The sequence below is a fragment of the Fukomys damarensis genome, unplaced genomic scaffold, assembly GCF_012274545.1.
Source record: "Fukomys damarensis isolate Sample0158 unplaced genomic scaffold, DMR_v1.0_HiC HiC_scaffold_3, whole genome shotgun sequence".
In the NCBI taxonomy this organism is placed as follows: domain Eukaryota; kingdom Metazoa; phylum Chordata; class Mammalia; order Rodentia; family Bathyergidae; genus Fukomys; species Fukomys damarensis.
The window spans coordinates 9,958,366-9,975,936 of NW_022900915.1; the positions used below are offsets into that span (position 1 = coordinate 9,958,366).

General features: G+C 34.7%; 2 protein-coding genes across 2 annotated transcripts in view; one reads left to right on the top strand and one right to left on the bottom strand.

Annotated features, from left to right (window-relative positions):
* LOC109118150 (serine protease inhibitor Kazal-type 10-like) overlaps positions 1 to 1,417 on the top strand; it is a 3,693-nt gene extending 2,276 nt beyond the window's left edge. The window contains exons 3-4 of the mRNA XM_019207861.1: positions 324 to 439; positions 1,361 to 1,417. Of these exons, the coding sequence (XP_019063406.1) occupies positions 324 to 439; positions 1,361 to 1,406 (162 nt within the window). The 3' untranslated portion in view covers positions 1,407 to 1,417. The remainder of the gene's footprint in view (positions 1 to 323; positions 440 to 1,360) is intronic.
* A 4,283-nt stretch (positions 1,418 to 5,700) lies between these two features.
* On the bottom strand, positions 5,701 to 16,671 carry Marcol (MARCO like). Its single transcript, XM_033765553.1, has 4 exons — positions 16,482 to 16,671; positions 14,882 to 15,588; positions 12,980 to 13,101; positions 5,701 to 5,869 (listed from the first exon to the last, which is right to left on the bottom strand). Exons 1-4 carry the CDS (start codon positions 16,669 to 16,671, stop codon positions 5,701 to 5,703), a joined length of 1,188 nt encoding a protein of 395 aa, XP_033621444.1.
* Between the last annotated feature and the right edge of the window lie 900 nt (positions 16,672 to 17,571).

The following is a 17,571-nucleotide window of genomic DNA, read 5'->3' on the forward strand; positions in this document are numbered from 1 at the left end:
TTAATTCCTTTTTTTTTTTTTTTTGGTAATATACAATCACGAGGGAGATTTGACCTATGCCTGAAGAGAAGTTGTGACAGAATAGATCAATTATAAAAATAGTTAATCTTTGTGTGGCTTTTTAAAAAAGTAATATTTAGTTAGTAAAAATACTTTGATAATAGTTCATATTTAATAGGATTGTACTTACCTTAATGTGTATTTTTAAACTTTAATAGTGCATATGTTTATTCCACTTAGATGTATGGCATTCAGTGTGAAGAGCGTTTTAGTCCTAAAAGTTCATTATTTGATAAGTTTTATGATGTCACTTTGTTTTGTAGATAAACTGTAAAAAATATGCAGCTGTCCCATACCTCTGCACCAGAGAAATGGATCCAGTCTGTGGAACTGATGACATTACTTACAGCAACAGATGTGTTTTCTGCACTAAAAAGTTGTAAGAACACAAGATTAAAACTATTAAATGTCAGCTCCTCTAAAGTAATGATGAAATTGTCAAAAAATGATAGGAAAACATATCTTTTGATGACCTAGAAAAACATAAACAGAAAGTGCTATCTCTGTAAAGCAACAAGAACACATTTTCACCTTTTCTTGAATTTATAAAAGTTATTTTGCACTTTACCTCTCAAAGTAACTCTGTTTTATGCATTTATAAACTGATTAATTTAACCAAGTATGATCATTATGAATTACCACTGGCAGCCTGTTGATCAATATAGTGTAATTTTGAAGTCCAGATGAGATTGATAATCTCCAGGATGGATCGCCAAGGTACAGAGAGTGTAACTGAGCAAGAAATCTAATTTCTGAACTCTTAAATTAATCACGTCCACTAATATTATGGAAGACTCTCTAATAATCCACTTTGTCCACCAAACTTTGTGACAGGAAACTTTAGAGTGCAAGCAAGCCTAGGACATGTCCTCTCAACCCACCTTCCAGCTCCCTCACTCGGAAGGAGTTTGTAGCCTCAAGGCTCAACCAGCCTTTCTACCTCCCTCTACATTTTCTCTAACAAGGGTTTCTTTCCGTAAAATTTTGAACACATAACCTCAAAAGTGGGTTCTACACCTGGAGAACCACTAAGCCAATATCTGTAATCCTCCTCTTAGAGCAGATCCAAAACTGAGTCAGGGCTGGGTGTATGTAGGAAGAGTTGAATCCTCTGAGATGGGGGGCAGGATTCCTTCCAGGCTGAGGGAACACCTGTCGGAGAGGAGTGGAGACTCCCCAGCTTGCTAGTGCCCTTGCGCATCTTCTCCTCAATAAGACATATTTCATGCAATGCTCAGGGAATTAAATATGTTCTTTCAATAATTTATGATTTTTTTTTCACTATCACCTTTAATTACAGGCAAAGTAAAGGAAAATTGGGCTTTTTGCATGGTGGCAATTGCTGAGCAAGGCTGAGTTCATGTTCTTGTGTCTTTTATTGTCATACTCTCTTGTCGTGGATCCTGCAATCAACTGGAATCTTCTCGACTAGGACCTTAAATTCTCAGGCAACCACTGAAGACCTCAATGGCACATAAGATGGAATACACAGTGTTGGATGATCTTTCCTGCTTGCAAACCTATGATTAACATATGTGTATGCTCTGTGTTCAAGTAAACATTGATACTTTCAAAAATCCCTGGCTTGTTTTTATAGTTGATAATATAAAACCTAGTGTAATGTATAACCATGAACATTTGACTCAATAAAATGTTAATAATTTTGTCTTTATCAGAAATTGTCTTTGGCTGACATTGAAACTGTACACAATTATGTTGTGTAACTATAATTAAATATTTTCCAAGATAAATAAGCAATATATTACTTGAGAATTGAGCAAAAGTACAGATACCTATGATCTTATCCCAGAAATGATGACAATCACGAAATCAAATAATAACCAATGCATGAATACTGTTATTTTTATTATGAGAGGAAAAAAGCAGAGTTTGTTTTTTGTATTTCAGAACCTGTACATATTCTATATTCAAGTTCCTAATTAAATATATGATTTATCATTGTTTTCTCCCATTCTGTGGATTTTTCACTTTCTTAATGATATCCCTTGAAACAAAATCTTTAATTTTGGTAAATTCTAGTTCATGCATTATTTTATTTTATTGCTTGTGCTATTGGTGTTATACAAAATAAATTACCTGTTTAGACCAACAGAATGGCACCTAGCAGTCTCTAGTCCTTGCTCTTAGCCTTCCAGAAATAATGAACCACGATGAGGTTGCTTCATCCCAATAATAATGATTGTCTTGTGATAGGAAAAAATTTTATCTCAAATGCTAACTTCTCCAGAGCCATCTCACAGAACCCAACCCAAGATGGTGATCAAGAAGCCCACAGTTGGCCCAAGACTGCTTAATTAGACATATCTCTGCCTCCCTCCCCAGTTCCCCTATTCAATACTTCCAAACTAGGGAGGAAGATATCTTCCTGATATAGCTGTTTGATTTTAATACTTTTCTTTCTTTTCACCATTATTTTTTTCCATTCGATGCTTACCACAAGTGGCCATACCTGGTTTGTTGGGACTGAAGTCAATCCCCCTCTAAAACAGGACTCTGACAACAAAATAACTCTTTAAGGTCTACTCTAGAAATGTGATCATTTCTTTGGTTTAGTTTCCACATGCATATGAGATATGTATTAATGAATTTATACCGGTTTTTCTCTTGTAAATCTGTCTTTTGTCACAGGGAATTACGGCTAAGAAACCTTGAAGGGTACTGTACCACCACCACACAAGAAATGTAAACACTGTTTACTACAAGCATGTACCAAGAAAAAAAGTTTTTTAATCATGAAAGTAAAGAAAAAGTTACATTTCCTCCCTACATTATTATTTTTCTTCCACATCTTTAGCAGACTTTCCATCACTTTTTCTGAGCTCATTGTCCTTGTATTTTGTCTATGTTGTCTACTTACCCAACCCAAATCCTTACCATAATAATCATAGTTTAAAATGCATTTTATTGGGTGAAGGGAGGGCAGGGACAAGGGGGAAAAATGAGAACCAAGACCTTGTCATGTAAAGGTACAAGATCCCAATGATGAATGTAACTGTACTGTATACCTAAAATGTACAGATAAACGCAATGAGGGAAAAAAATGCATTTTATTGAACCCAGAGCCTCACATGTGCTATACAAGCACTCTGCCACTGATCCGCATCTCAATCCTTAAATGTATTCATCAAAATTATTTGTCTCGTACAAACTTTGTAACTCGCCTGAGTTTGGTTCAAATGATTTATTTTTCTTTGTAGGCTAGGGTTTTTCTTACCTCTTGGCACACGATGTAGTTTAATTGGTAAAACTAGGAATGTTAGATATTTTTGTTAAACCAGCTCCAGTTTAGGCTGTGTATTTGTTGGAGACATACGTGTATGCTGGAAGCTTTAAATTTCTTTAGTATTCTTGTGTTTTATTTCTTGTAGGCTCCAGACCTCCCAGCACTCCTCAGACTAACTTTGCACCTCACAGCTCTTTGAATTGTTGGTAAGGTGTGAATGACAGGGGATTTATATAATCTTCTAGTTAGATCAGTGAACCTCTGGAAAGGAGATCTACTTCCACAAGTATTTTTTCACTGACTGTTCTCCATGCTGAGTGCCACATTCACAATCCATTTGCTTCAGTCTCTGACTCCTGCCCTCCACTTTCTCTCAGGAAAGAAAGGAAAGGTTGATGGGTATGTGAGGAATTTCTCTTTCCCTACCTTGAATGAGACTTTGCTATAGATGTCTCATGGCAGAGGAGTAGGGTTTTGCTGAGACTTCCTTAGTGCTGTTCACAGTGATTTGTCTCCCTTCTCCTGCCAGAGCAATGAAGGCATTCAATTATGAGAAGGGCGGGCGCAGAATGTCTCAGGAAAAGTCCAGGCAAGTGCTGGATGGATCCTCTAAGACGGTGTGCCCTACCCAGGGGGGTTTTCACTCTCTCACTGATCACAGTAAGCCTAAAGCAATTTTTCAAAATGAATCACTTAAATATTCCTATGAATTTATGCTCCAGTGGTTTCTGTTCCAGGAAAGCAGAACCTGGTTATTAGCTCTCTCTGGATGAACATGTCCTTCAGATTTCTGATTGGCTTTACGTTCTGGGTATTTAGTCCTCTAATGAGTCACAAAAAGTCATTGATTCTCAACTGCCCATCTTTATTTATTTATTTTTTTGTTTACACCTTGCAGAATGAAGCAGAAACCTAGAGTTCCATGGAGTATAATTTTAAAGTTTTAATTATAAAATTGCCTGTTTCAGAGAAAAATATTCACAACAAAACTGATTTATTTCAAGCAAAGTTTTATGCAGTTGCCTCGCTGCAGGCCAAAATATAAAATAGAACCAAAGAGGTTATTTAAACAAATCTACATGTTTGATGATGTAGTTGATTTCCAACATTTTACAACCAGATTTAAATCTGTGTTTTCAGGATAGATTTACAGTTCTTGGTTTGCCAAAGAAAGAGTAAACAACAATTTTATCAATATAACAAAATGTAATTACCTTATATTGCATTAATGGAAATTTTAGTCAATATACATTGGACTAGTTTGTGTTCTCCAGTAACATTTGAGAAATCTCAGCCCTCATGGCCTTGTAAGCAGACTGTTTTATCAAGGGTTTTCAATTTTTAATTTAAGTAGGGTTGGTATTTAGGTAGTTTACTTTTTATTTTTCTTATGAGTAAGGTTGAATATCTTCTATTTCTTTAAGGGTTATTTAGAATTTATTTTTACACATTTTGAACATCTATTAGACCTGTGATATTCTTTCCTTTTAATTTTTATGAGCTCTGACACTTCATTTAATCCTTTCATATGTGACGCATGTTGAAAATATTTTCTCCAAGGTTGTGAGCATCTTATAATTTAATTACTGAGGTTTTTGCTATGCAAATTTTTATACGGCTAAATTTTTAGTAATTATTTCTTATGATGATTAAATATTTTATCTTTGGTTTAGAATTCATCCATGAGTACTTCAGTGTTTGAGTTGTTTGGGTTTTATTGCTAAACTTACTAGGCTGGGAGTTCATTTAAGGTTTAGTATTAGATATATACACAATTTTATCTTTCATTTTTAATATTATTAAGGTGTCACTTTTATAGTGTACTGAATTTCCAAGCGTACTACAGTTTATTTTTTGCTTTCTGTAACTACTCTACTTCTTTGGCTATTGCGAGCTAGTAGTATTGTAGTAGTACAGTACTACTACAGTGTTAATTACAGAGCCTTCACGAAATGCTGCAATACTGTGTAGTTCCTCCACCCAGTATTTAGCTTTTAATTTTCAATTTCTCCTACCTACATCCACTGTGTATTCTCCCTATGAGACATAAGCTGATTGTTTTTTAAAAGTTCTTTGTTTATCACAATTGCCTCTATGCATGTAAACCCAATGTTCCTTAAAACCCCGTTCATTTCTTTTTAAAGGCTTAGTTATTCGTGATTGTCATTAACTCGACTTTTACTATCAGTCTTAAATGGTCAACTGAGAGAAAGCGTTCTGAGGCTGTTGTTGCATCACTGAGTAAGATGGAGGAGAATATTAAGAAGATGATTTATTTAGCATTCTGCACTTTCTTGGCCAACTCTATGACTTTCTTAGATTTAGCGGTTTTCTTGCTCACTGCTTTGTGACACTCACAGCACCTGCCTGTCCCCTATCACGAGCAGAAAAGCAACTCAGAGAAGGACTGGCAGAGCAGCCTTCAGCAACATGGTCTTAACAGAAACGGTGTCAACTATGGCGGCATCACCATATTTTAAGAATTTAGTGGCATCTTCCAGTTTTCTATCAAAATGGAAATCAGTCTTTTCCCTCCGCTCTCCAGACTTGGAAGCAATGTAAATTCTGAATAAATAAAATGTAAAATTATAAAACAATACAAGTCAAGAGAAAAGCAGTAAGAATTCAGAAGACTCAAACTATTAGCCAAATAAATACATCTACATTTATAGAACAAATTTTCCACCAATTGCAAAATATTCATTCCTTTTCGCTATTCACAAAACATATACCAAAATGACATGTACTGTGAGCATGAAAACAATATTCAAAATATTAAAATGAATCAAACCACAAAATCAAAACCCTTTCCCAGTAAAGTTAAATTAGAAATCATTAGTAGAAACATGTCTGGAATGACCCATAAATTTGAAAATGAAACAATGCCCTATAAGATCAAAGGAGAAATTTAAAAGAGATGAGAAAATACAATTTTTAAAAAAATCACAAAATAACTAAATTTGTGGGAACATATAACCCTGTTCTTAAAGAGAATATTACAGTAAAACTCTTGTATATGAGGGACAGGGGAGAGAGGAAGGGGTCACAGAAAATTAAGATGTATTGTGTATATGTACCAACTCTCCGTAATGAACGTGGTTATTAGGTGATACAAATGTACTTACAAAAATTAAAAATTAAAAATAACATCAACCATCTAGTTTCTAGCTTCAACCAGGAAACAAGAGCAAATGAAAACTGGAAAAAACAGAGCAAGAAATAATGACAATAGAAATCAATGAAATAGAAAAAAATAAAGATTAATTTAATGAAAATAATTACGGTTCTTTGAGAAGATTGAAAATTGATAAAATTTAACGACAATAATCAGAAAGTAATAAAGAATGTATAGATCATCAATCTTAGGAATTAGAATGATAATGCCTAATGCTTTTATAGATATTAAAAGGGAAATACTTTGATAAAAATTCTAAAGTTTACTCAGTAAGAAATAGCTTGAACAGGCCTGTATAAATTTTAAATCTTTAATTTTAATCTTTAATACTTAACATCCTCACAAAGAAATTACCAGCCCAAATGAATTGTTTGAGAGTGTGTGTGTGTGTGTGTGTGTGTGTGTGTGTGTGTGAGTGTGGGAGAGACAGAGAGAGAGAGAGAGAGAGAGAAACAGAGACAGACACAGAGAGACAGAGAGGAAGACAATGGGGCTCTATCACAGTGTTTTTATACTGAGTTGCAACCCTGACCCTTTTTACACTTTTTATCTTGAGGCAGGATCTTGCTAAGAGACTGGGACATTTTATCAAACATTTAAGAAAGATATAATGATAATTATATAAAAGAAATCAGAGGAGGAATACTTCTCAATTCATTACATAAGTCAACACTATCCTCACATCCAAACCAGACATTACAAAGAAAGAAAATTCTAAGTCAATGAACCTAACGAGTATAAATGCAAAAACTCTTAATGTTCACAAAATAAAATTATATGAAAAATTAATATATTGTAATGAAAGTTTGCTATACTATTTCAAATTCAATACCATTATACACTATATTTTCAGATTAAGACAGAAAAACCACACGGTTATTGATAGAAATATAGAATGTACAATTTATAAGATTTAATATTATTTTTTCATAAAAAAATCACAAGAAATTTTGAATAGATTTATTAAAATTAACTTTAATGCCTTCAGATTAACTACTTGTATTGTTTGAAAGACACTCTTTTTTTCTCTCATTAAGCTTATTGGTATTTTTTAGGTATACAATACAGTTACATTCATCACTGGGATCTTGCACCTTTACATGCAGGTCTTGGTTCTCATTTTTCCCCACACCCCTGCCCTCCCTTCACCCCCTCCTCCCTTTCCTATTTACAAAAATATTTTTTCCATTCTTTTTTGTTTTCTTGTATTTTTTCTTTTCCCTTATTTCCTTTCCCCTACCCTTCCCACTTCCCCTATACCTTTAGCCCTTTACTTCGTATTTCACATTGTCAGTTATACCATTAGGATCTTAATTACAATTACAGTTTTTCACAGCGAACGGTTCAGTATTTACACATGTGACTTATTTATTTCACTTAAGAGTATGACCTCAATATGCATCCATTTTCCTATGAATGAATCTAATTTCTCATTCTTTATGGCTGAGTAGTATTCCATTTTATAGAAAAACCACATCTTCTTTATCCAGTCTCCAACTGATGGGCAAATGGGTTGTTTCCAAGTTTTAGCTATTACAAACTGTGCCGCTATAAACATGGGTGCACATATATCACTGTGATAGGATTCTTTTAATTCTTTTGGAAAGATACCCGGCAGAGGGATGGCTGGGTCAAATGGAACCTCTAATCCTAGTTCTTTGAGGTGTCTCCATATTGATTTCCACAGTGGTTGCACCAGTCTGCACTCCTAGCAACAATGGAGAGGGTTCCTTTCTCCCCATAACACCGCCAACATTTGTTATTGGTTGATTTCTTGAGAGCAGCCATTCTTTGTGGGATGAGGTGGAATCTCGGTGTTGTTTTCACCCACATCTCTCAGATGACCAGTGATGTTGAACTTTTTTTTCATATATTTATTTGCTGCTTTTACTTCTTTGAGAAATGTCTCTTTATTTCAGATGCCCATTTTTGAATCAGGTCTTTATATTTGAAGGGCCTGATTTTTTGAGTTCTTTATATATTCTATATAATGATCCTTTGTCTGAGGAGCAGCTGGTAACTTTTTTTTCCCACATTGTAGGTTGTCTCTTAGCTCTGTTGATGGTTTCTTTTGCAGTGCAGAAGCTTTTTAATAAGATCAAATCCCAGTTGTTGATTTTTTAGGCTAGTTCCCGTGCTACTGAGAATTTGTTCATATAGTCTTATCCTATGTCAATGTCTTCGAGAGTACTGCCTAACTTATCTTTCAGCAAGTTTAGTGTTTCTTTTTTAATATTTAGATGTTTAATCCACTTGGATTTTAGTTTAGTGCACGGTGAAAGATAAGGGTCTAGTTTTAATCTTTGGCAGGTTGAAATCCAGCTTTTCCAACACCATTTATTAAAGAGGCTATCTTTCCTCCAGTGAGGATGGTTGGCTCCGTTGTCAAAATGAGGTAGTTGAGTACATCTGGAATTGTTTCTGTATCTTCCAATCTATTTCACTGGTCCTCAGATGTGTTTCTTTGCCAGTACCATGCTGTTTTTATCACAGTGGCTTTGTAGTATAGTTTCAGATTGGGAACTGTTATACCTGCTGCCATGTCTCTGTTGCCTAGGATGGCTTTTGCTCTCCTAGGTCTCTTCTGGTTCCAAATGAAATTTTTGATTATTTTTTCTAGTTCTGTGAAATATACTGTTGGAATTTCAATCAGCATTGCATTGAATCTGTATAGCAGTTTTGGTAGTACGGTCATTTTCACTATGTTGATTCTTCCTACCCAGGAGCAAGGGACTCCATTTTATTGATTCTAAGTTTTAAAATTCCTTTTGGGTATATATCTAAAAGTGAAATTGCTGGACTTATACAGTAATTGTAAATTTACTTTTTTGAGCAAAAAATCATACTATTTTTCTATGAAGCCTTCCGTTTTTCACATTTTGACCAGCAATGCACATTGGTTTCAATTTCTACACATAATCGTCAATAATTGTTTCTTTCTTTTTTAATTTAATAACTAATTCTATTATATCTGGAGGAGCATTTGACTGTGGCTTTGATTTGCATTCCTTAATGGATAGCCCTGTGAAGATCTTTTTATTTATGTATTGGCCATTTATATATCTCTTTGGAGAAATGTCTATTCAAATTATTTGCCTATTTTTAAATTGAGTCTTATTGCTATTGTTGAGGAGGAATTCTTTCTATATTATGGATATTAATCCCTTATCAGATACATGAACTGCACTTTTGAAAGGATGGGCAATATTATATTTCCCAGGCTGGCCTTGACTCTTGAATTCCAGTAATTCTTCTACCTCAGCTTTCCAAACACTGAGGCTATAAGTATATGTACCATTCTTGGCTTGATTTGTAAGTATTATTCACCCAATCTTGGAATTACCTTTTTACCCTCTTGATAATTTTAGTTGATATGCAAAATTTTAATTTTGAGGAAGTGTATTTTATTTAGTTTTCTTTTTTATTTCCTATCATTTTAAGGTCATATTCAGGAAGTTCTTGTGGAATCCCAAATCACAAAGACATTTGAGTTAATTTTTTTTTGTATGAAGTGTTAGGTAGGGTTCCTTTTTATTATTTTCCATGTGCATTTTCAGTTTTTGTTGCAAAGCCTATCCTTTCTCCACTGAATTGTTTTGTTATCTTGCTTGAAAAGAATTTAACCATATAGGTGAAATTTTTTTTTTTTGGTCTCTATACTCTGTTCCCCTTCCGTATAACATGATATGTTATATCATGTGTTTGATTAATGCAACTTTGTAATAAGTTTCAAAATTAGAAAGTATGAATGCTGCAACTAATTTCCTCTTTTTCAAGATTCTTTTGCTATTCAACATCACTCAATATCAAATATGAATTTTAGGATGGGTTTTTCCTTTTCTGCAAAAATATTACTTTAGAATTTTCTAGAGATTCTTGACTCAATATATCACTTTGGATAATATTTCCATCTTAAAAAAGTTTAGTCTCTTAATCTCACACAGGTTGGCTTATCATTTAAAAATGCCTGTAATTTTTTATAATGTTTCATAGTTTTCAGTGTATGAGTCTTTTTCCCGTCTACGGCCATACCACCGTGAGCGCTCCTGATCTCGGAAGCTAAGCAGGGTCAGGCCTGGTTAGTACTTGGATGGGAATCTCCCCTCCCGCCCCGTGTTAAAATTTATTCCTGAGTATCCTGTGTACTTTATCCTATTTTAATGGGAACTATTTTTTTAATTTCCCCTTTAGGTTGTTCATTGTTTTTGTTTAGAAATTTAACTTATTTTTATAGTGTTATGTCTTAAAAGTTTCCTGTTTTACGTATGTCTGTGTGGTTCTTAGGATTTTCTACATATATAATCATGTCATTTGAGAACAGAGATAATTTTACTTTTTCACTTGTAATATCTTTATTTCTTTCTTTTTAAGTACTTTATCTAAAACATCTAACATTATTGTCAGTAGAGGTTAAGATATCAGGTGTTTTTATCCTATTCCTGACCTCACAGGAAAGGCTTTCAATCTTTTATTGTAAAAATAATGTTTCTTAGTGCTGTTAACTTATCATTTCAAGGATAGTCCTAATTTGCTTAGTGTTGCATCACAATTTTGTTAGCATTTTTGAACTTCATTAATTTCTTAAATTTACCCTTGAGATAACCATGCATTTTTCCTCGTCATTTTATTAATGATCATTTTGAATTTTTTATGATGAAACTTTCTTGCATGCCAGGAATAATTTAATTGACAACTATGTGTAATTATTTTAATATGCCAAATATAGTCTCCTAGCAGGCCACTGGATTTTATGCACCAATATTTATAAGGTTGTTGGCCTATAGTTTTATTTTCCTGTTTCATCTTAGTAGTTCTTAGTATCAAGCTAAAACTGAGTTCATAAAGTCAGTTAGGAAATGATCCCTCCTGTTCAATTTTTTTGGAGGACTTTGAGAAACACTGGTATTAAGTCTCCCTAAAAGTTTTGGTATGAAGTCATCTTACCTGGAGCTTTTCTTGTTAGAACATTTTGATTACTGATTCAAACTTACTGGATATGTCTATCTAAGTTTTTTATTTGTTCATGAGGAAATCTTGGTAAATAGTGTGTTTTTATCAACTTGCCCATTTCACTTAGGTTATCTAATTTGGGGGGCAGAACATAATCCTTCATTCTATTACTCTATAGTTCTCTTCCATTGCAAAATCCTGAAATGTATTTTGAAACTTCAGTTTCTTTAGCTCTAGCAGATACCTACAGCCTCAATATTTTAAAAGTGGAAAATCTTTGTTTTCCAGGAAATCATCATATTTTTATATCTGTTAGAGTTTATAAATTGCTGCCCAAGTCCTGAAGGAGAGGACAGAATTGATAACTGCTTGGTACTTCGGGAAGGGCAGGATCGAAAAAACTCATTAAAGTTTTAGAAAGTATAAACAACAAAAAAATCCTATGAATCAGAAGTTACTTTGGAATGGACTGTATTTATAGTGAAAGAGACTCAAAGATAACATAGGCTCCATCAAATCTGTGAGATTTTTGTTGACCGCATAGGTGAATTCCCAAGAAAATCCATTGTGAATACAGAATTGCAAGTAGATTTTGAGGTGATTTGGTTCATATAAACACTTAGCATTTTCCCTCATGTTTCAGACTCAGTGTTCCATGACTCAACCTGAAAATAAATTAATGAGAGAAATCAAGGGCCAAGTAGTTAGTTATAGTACCACCACAAAAAGAAACTGTGATTATTTAAAAAGTAGGCCTATTTGCTGGCTTACCTAGCTCTCACTGACTGATTGGAGAAATTTTACACTTGCCAATGATCCCTTTTTAATCTCTGGACCCTGTGATTTATTGATACTATGAGAGAATTGGCATTAATGTCCTTTTTAATTCTGTTTAGCCTCAAGGGATACGTGAATTTAATATTGTATTGTGTGGTAATGATTTACGCTAAGTACTTATGAAATCCAAGAACTGTTGAAAAAAAGAGAGATATCATTCTTACTTTATTTTTCTACTTTATAGTTGAACATTTAAAGATCCTGAGGGCTTAAATATTTCAAGCTCTCTTAACCTCATGTTACAATTTTTTAAACAGCCTTAAAGTCTCTTTATTTGTTATAGTATATAACTTTTGAAGGTTTAGATCATTCACCAAGTCCAACCTTTGTTGTTATGATTAGAATAGGATTTAGTAGGCAACAATTAGTAATCCAAGAGCTTTGCAGGTCCCTTTATCTTCTGGTGTGGTTTATTTGTTTCTTTTCCATTGCAAAAATTGAAATTCATGCACGCAGGAATTTCAGTGTATTTTGTTCCCGATTTTACCTACTGCTCTTAGATTACTTCCTGGGCATGATGTGCACTCAGTGACTATTTGGAAAATAAATAACACAAAAGTAAATTACTCTTGCCTTAATATCTGAATTAACTACATTCTCAGAAATGGACAGAATTTATCACTTGAGAAAAACTACACAGACAGAAAAATGGGTTTTTCTTCTCTATTGATCAGAATAGTACTTCCTGATGCAAAGCAATACAAAGCCCTTACCTCTTTGCTTGATTAAATACACAGTCATTATCATAGCTTTTTCCATCAGAACCGCAGACCGGTTTGTAGGCAGCTTGACATCCTTTGTTTCTAATCAGTTTCTTGCGACTGGTGCTGCCAGTCTGTAGTGAGCGAAAGATCATCAGATAAGGATAGAGTCATCAACTTAATTCAGATATTATGAAAAACAAGGATTGCTACTTTATTCGTAGTAAAGCATTATGTATTACCCAACATTTTATTGGTCGTTTGCATTTAACCCACACAGCAGTACTAAAAGAAGAATATATTCAGCCCCAACTTGTTTCCAGCAGCATGAGAGATAGTGCATTTAAATTCAAGCCTGAAATCACAAAGGGTTTAAGTGTCCAAGCAGTGATTCAAACCTGGAGTTATTTATTCTAAAGCCCTGGATCTTATTATTATTATCATACTGCTTTTGCTCTATTTTTATGGATATGTTTTCTTCTGTATAGAGGAACAACAGACAGGGAAAAGTTACATTGGCAAATGTAAAACACATATGAGCATAACTATTGATCTCCTTTGTTTCTCGGGACACTAAAATAAAAACAAAGCATGTCATATTATGCAGAATTAATTAAATAGTGGAATGTTTTGAGATGTGAGCTATAGATGTGAGAAGCCTGTGAATATAAAGCTTTTTTAGCTGATGAGAACCAACAACAAGAATGGGAATGATGAGACTTCAATGGGATCTCAAGTCAACTCAAAGCCAAGATATTAAAGGAATATGAAAAACCCTCAATATTTTCCATTGGTATAAAGTTTACAAAGTTTTCATGAAAATCAATTCCTTTCATTTACATAGAGTTTGTAAAGTGCAGTTATTTCTCCGTTTTAGAGCCAATATAAAATTATAGAAGTTTATATGATATCCTAAAATCTCAGAGTCCAGGCATTAAGACCTGGATGATATTAATCTTAGTGAGAGATAATATTTCATGCAAGGCTAGAGTCTTCATACCAGGAAGGACGATAGCTTTCCTCTGAAAATATGATGAGGATTGCCAATTTATATGGCAACAAGTAAAGTTTCCATTTAAATGATGAGATAGAGCAAGTGTTCTAGGAAACAGTTTTATATATGAAAATAAAATGGAATGCTTAGAGCCCTGATTAAAGGGAATTAGGAGGCTCACTGTGTAAAAGTGGCAAGTAAAGGTAGAACACAGAAGATTGCAGAGGGGAATGTAGGTGACACATTCATCAGACGGATGATTTTCTTTTTGCAAAGATTTTTTTTCTAAGTCTTCATTTATATAACGTGAAAACTCAGAGAACCTACTATGTCTCATTTATTCTAAACTCTGAGGACACGGTTTTTTAAAAAATGCTCTTTTTCAGGGGATTTGTAGTTTATTGAATATTTAGATAACAAATTACAATTCAATAAGGTAACTTCTATCATGGAGGAAATCATCAGTGTCAGAAATTCAAAAGGGTCTGGATGTGGGCAGGAGAGACATAAAACGAAGCTGAATGGCATGCAGTCTTATCTGTAGATAAGTAGAGAACTACTGAAAATGTTGAGCAGAGAATTGAAACATCACTTCAGATTTGAGAATTATTATTTCAGAGGTAGTAGATTATGGATGGGGTAGAAATGGACTTCAAAGTTAAACGTGGCAGGGAATAACCTCAAGTGATGGAATTCTGAGTTAATGCAGTATAGGTTAGGTGGAGAGATTTGACTAGAAAATGATAGAGGTGGAATAAAGGAGTACAGCATCAATGATCATGTTATGTGTGAAAACAGTTTGGCTCATTTATCTTAAACACTGCCATTGCAATTTGTCATCGATACAGTGCATTAATTTAACCATTTCATCTTTCAGAAAAGAATAACTGAGATTCATTGACTTAGAAAATAACACTAACCTGGATCTCCATTGTTTTGCCATTCAAAGTTTTTTCTGAATTTTTTCTTTCTCCTTGAGGGTAAAAAGACTTTGGTTTCCCTTGCTGATTTGAAGACCCTGGTTTCCCTTGCTGACTTGAAGACCCTGGCTTCCCTTGCTGGCTGGATGATCCTGGCTTCCCTTGCTGATTTGAAGACCCTGGTTTCCCTTGGCTGGATGATCCTGGTTTCCCTTGCTGATTTGAAGACCCTGGCTTCCCTTGCTGGCTGGATGATTCTGGTTTCCCTTGCTGACTTGAAGACCCTGGCTTCCCTTGCTGGCTAGCTGATCCTATCTTCCCTTGCTGGTTAGTAGACTCTAGTTTCTCCAGTTGACTAGAAGATTCTAATTTTGCTTGTTTATTAGAAGCTTCTGGACTCCCTTTCAAGTTTGATTCTTCTGAATTCCCCTGCGAAATCAAAGATCCAGGCAACTCAGACTGGCTCAAATCTCCTGGCCTCCCTTGCTGGTGAAAACTTCCCAGTTCCTCTGGCTGGTTAGATGATCCTGGTTGTCCTTGAAGATTAAACCTACTTGGTTTCCCTTGAGCATAACTACCTCCTTGCTGAATAGATTCTCTTAGTTTTCCTGGAAAATTAGCTTCATTTTTTCTCTCTAGAATAAGTATAGGTTTTTTATTCTCTTCTACTTTGTAGAAACTGGGTTGTGAAATCTGAGTTGAAGACACTGGAATGTTATTGAAACACAAAATTAAAAATTAAAATTTTTTAACTTAAAGAACTTATAATAAACAGCATTCACTCCAAGATAAAGTTTGTATTTAATGCATCTATGATTTTAAATGAAATCCAAATTAGAGCTTTCCCATTCTTTCTGTACCTTCAATATTTTCATTCTTATATTTTTCTTTCCTTGACTGCTACATAGTTTTGAAACATTATGTACATTTGTTTGTTTGGGGGGCTTTCTTTTAAGACAGGGTCTCACTATGTAGTTGAGACTGACCTGGAACTCACTGTGTAGCCCAGGCTGGTTTTGAACTCACAGCAATCCTCCTGTCAGCCTCCTGTACTTATAATAAACAGCATTCACTCCAAGATAAAGTTTGTATTTAATGCATCTATGATTTTAAATGAAATCCAAATTAGAGCTTTCCCATTCTTTCTGTACCTTCAATATTTTCATTCTTATATTTTTCTTTCCTTGACTGCTACATAGTTTTGAAACATTATGTACATTTGTTTGTTTGGGGGGCTTTCTTTTAAGACAGGGTCTCACTATGTAGTTGAGACTGACCTGGAACTCACTGTGTAGCCCAGGCTGGTTTTGAACTCACAGCAATCCTCCTGTCTCAGCCTCCTGAGTGCTGGGATAACAGGTGTGCGCCACCACACCCGGCAAGTTTCAAAACATTATGGTACCTAGTCATATGATGCCTAGATCATAGAGTTTGAATTATAAGAACTGGCCCTTAATTCAAGCCAAAATTCCTTTTGTTATTTTCCTGATAAATCAAACAGACTCTGGAATTCGTATTTTGCTGTCTACAAATGCCTGCTCAGTATACGCTGTCACCTAGCAAGGCCCTAAAAATACACAATAGGTACAGCACCTGTTACCATAGAACACAGTACTAAGGTGGGATATTCTCTTTATGGCCTTTTTCTCTTCCAAAACAAATATATTCTTGCTCCTCTCTTCTTTCACCTCATTGCTTAGTTCTTCTCTCTTGTTTTGCAACTCTATTACTTTAGCAGTTCTTTGATGGTATCTCTGAATAACTTTTGCCACACTTAATGCATTCTTCATATTACTACCTGGCCAACATTTTCTTTTAATGAGGGATGGGTGTTGTAGGTGTGGCCATGCAATCCTAGAACTCTGGGAAGCCAAGGCAAGAGGATTGCAAGTTTGAGCCCAGGCTGGGCAATTAAGTGACTCGGAGAGACTCAATCTCAAATAAGAAAATCAAAAGCTGCTGGGAGGTGGGGCCGGGGCACTCTGTATGTAGCTCAGTAAGAAGTAACCCCCGAAAGCAGAAAAATTAAAAAAATGAAAATAGTAAAGGATGGTAAATAGTAAAGTACTGTTGTACTTAGCAGTAGCAAACCACTCTGCAATGCTTCCGGGGAGAAGACAGCCACTATTTCTTGATTTGCAAGTATAAGAAATTGACTGTCTTCAGCACTTTCCTTTTATTATTCCCTTTCACTAGGAACAGGTTAGATGGTCAGGTAGGATGTCATAATTTGAGCATAAAATTATTCCTTTTGGTGCTGGGCATTAAACCCAGGACCTTGAGCATGCTAAGCTGAGCTATGCTCACAATCCCTGAAAATCAGTTTTATTATCATAATTTACTAACTTAAAAATGTATTGGCTGTCACCTATTATCTTGAAATTTATAGCCCTGAGCTAGAATGTATGATCTGAAAGCAACTTAACTATACTGGGGTAAGGAGTAGAGTAAAGCATGCTCAGTGTCAGGCATCTAAGAAGAATTTAAACCTGAGGGCTAATGCTATTTGTCACCTGCACAATTCCTACAGTAAAAGGAAAGTATGATTATTTATTTGTGCCTCACAAATAAGAAAACAGCCTCCAATAAGTTAGGCAAGCTGCAACAAGCCATATAAATAGAGAAAGTTAGGATTTGAAAACATTTTTATTGGACCACACAGCCGATGATAATAGCGCAGATCCATTGCC

What these genes read in the sequence shown, in the direction of transcription:
- Marcol (XM_033765553.1), bottom strand. Translation starts at nt 16,671, where the DNA reads ATGAAGAATGCATTAAGTGTGGCAAAAGTTATTCAGAGATACCATCAA. An exon ending in CCTTAGTACTGTGTTCTATG is followed by an intron (nt 15,589 to 16,481) that starts GTAACAGGTGCT and finishes ATAACATTCCAG; the next exon opens with TGTCTTCAACTCAGATTTCA. An exon ending in GTATTTAATCAAGCAAAGAG is followed by an intron (nt 5,870 to 12,979) that starts GTAAGGGCTTTG and finishes TTATTTATTCAG; the next exon opens with AATTTACATTGCTTCCAAGT.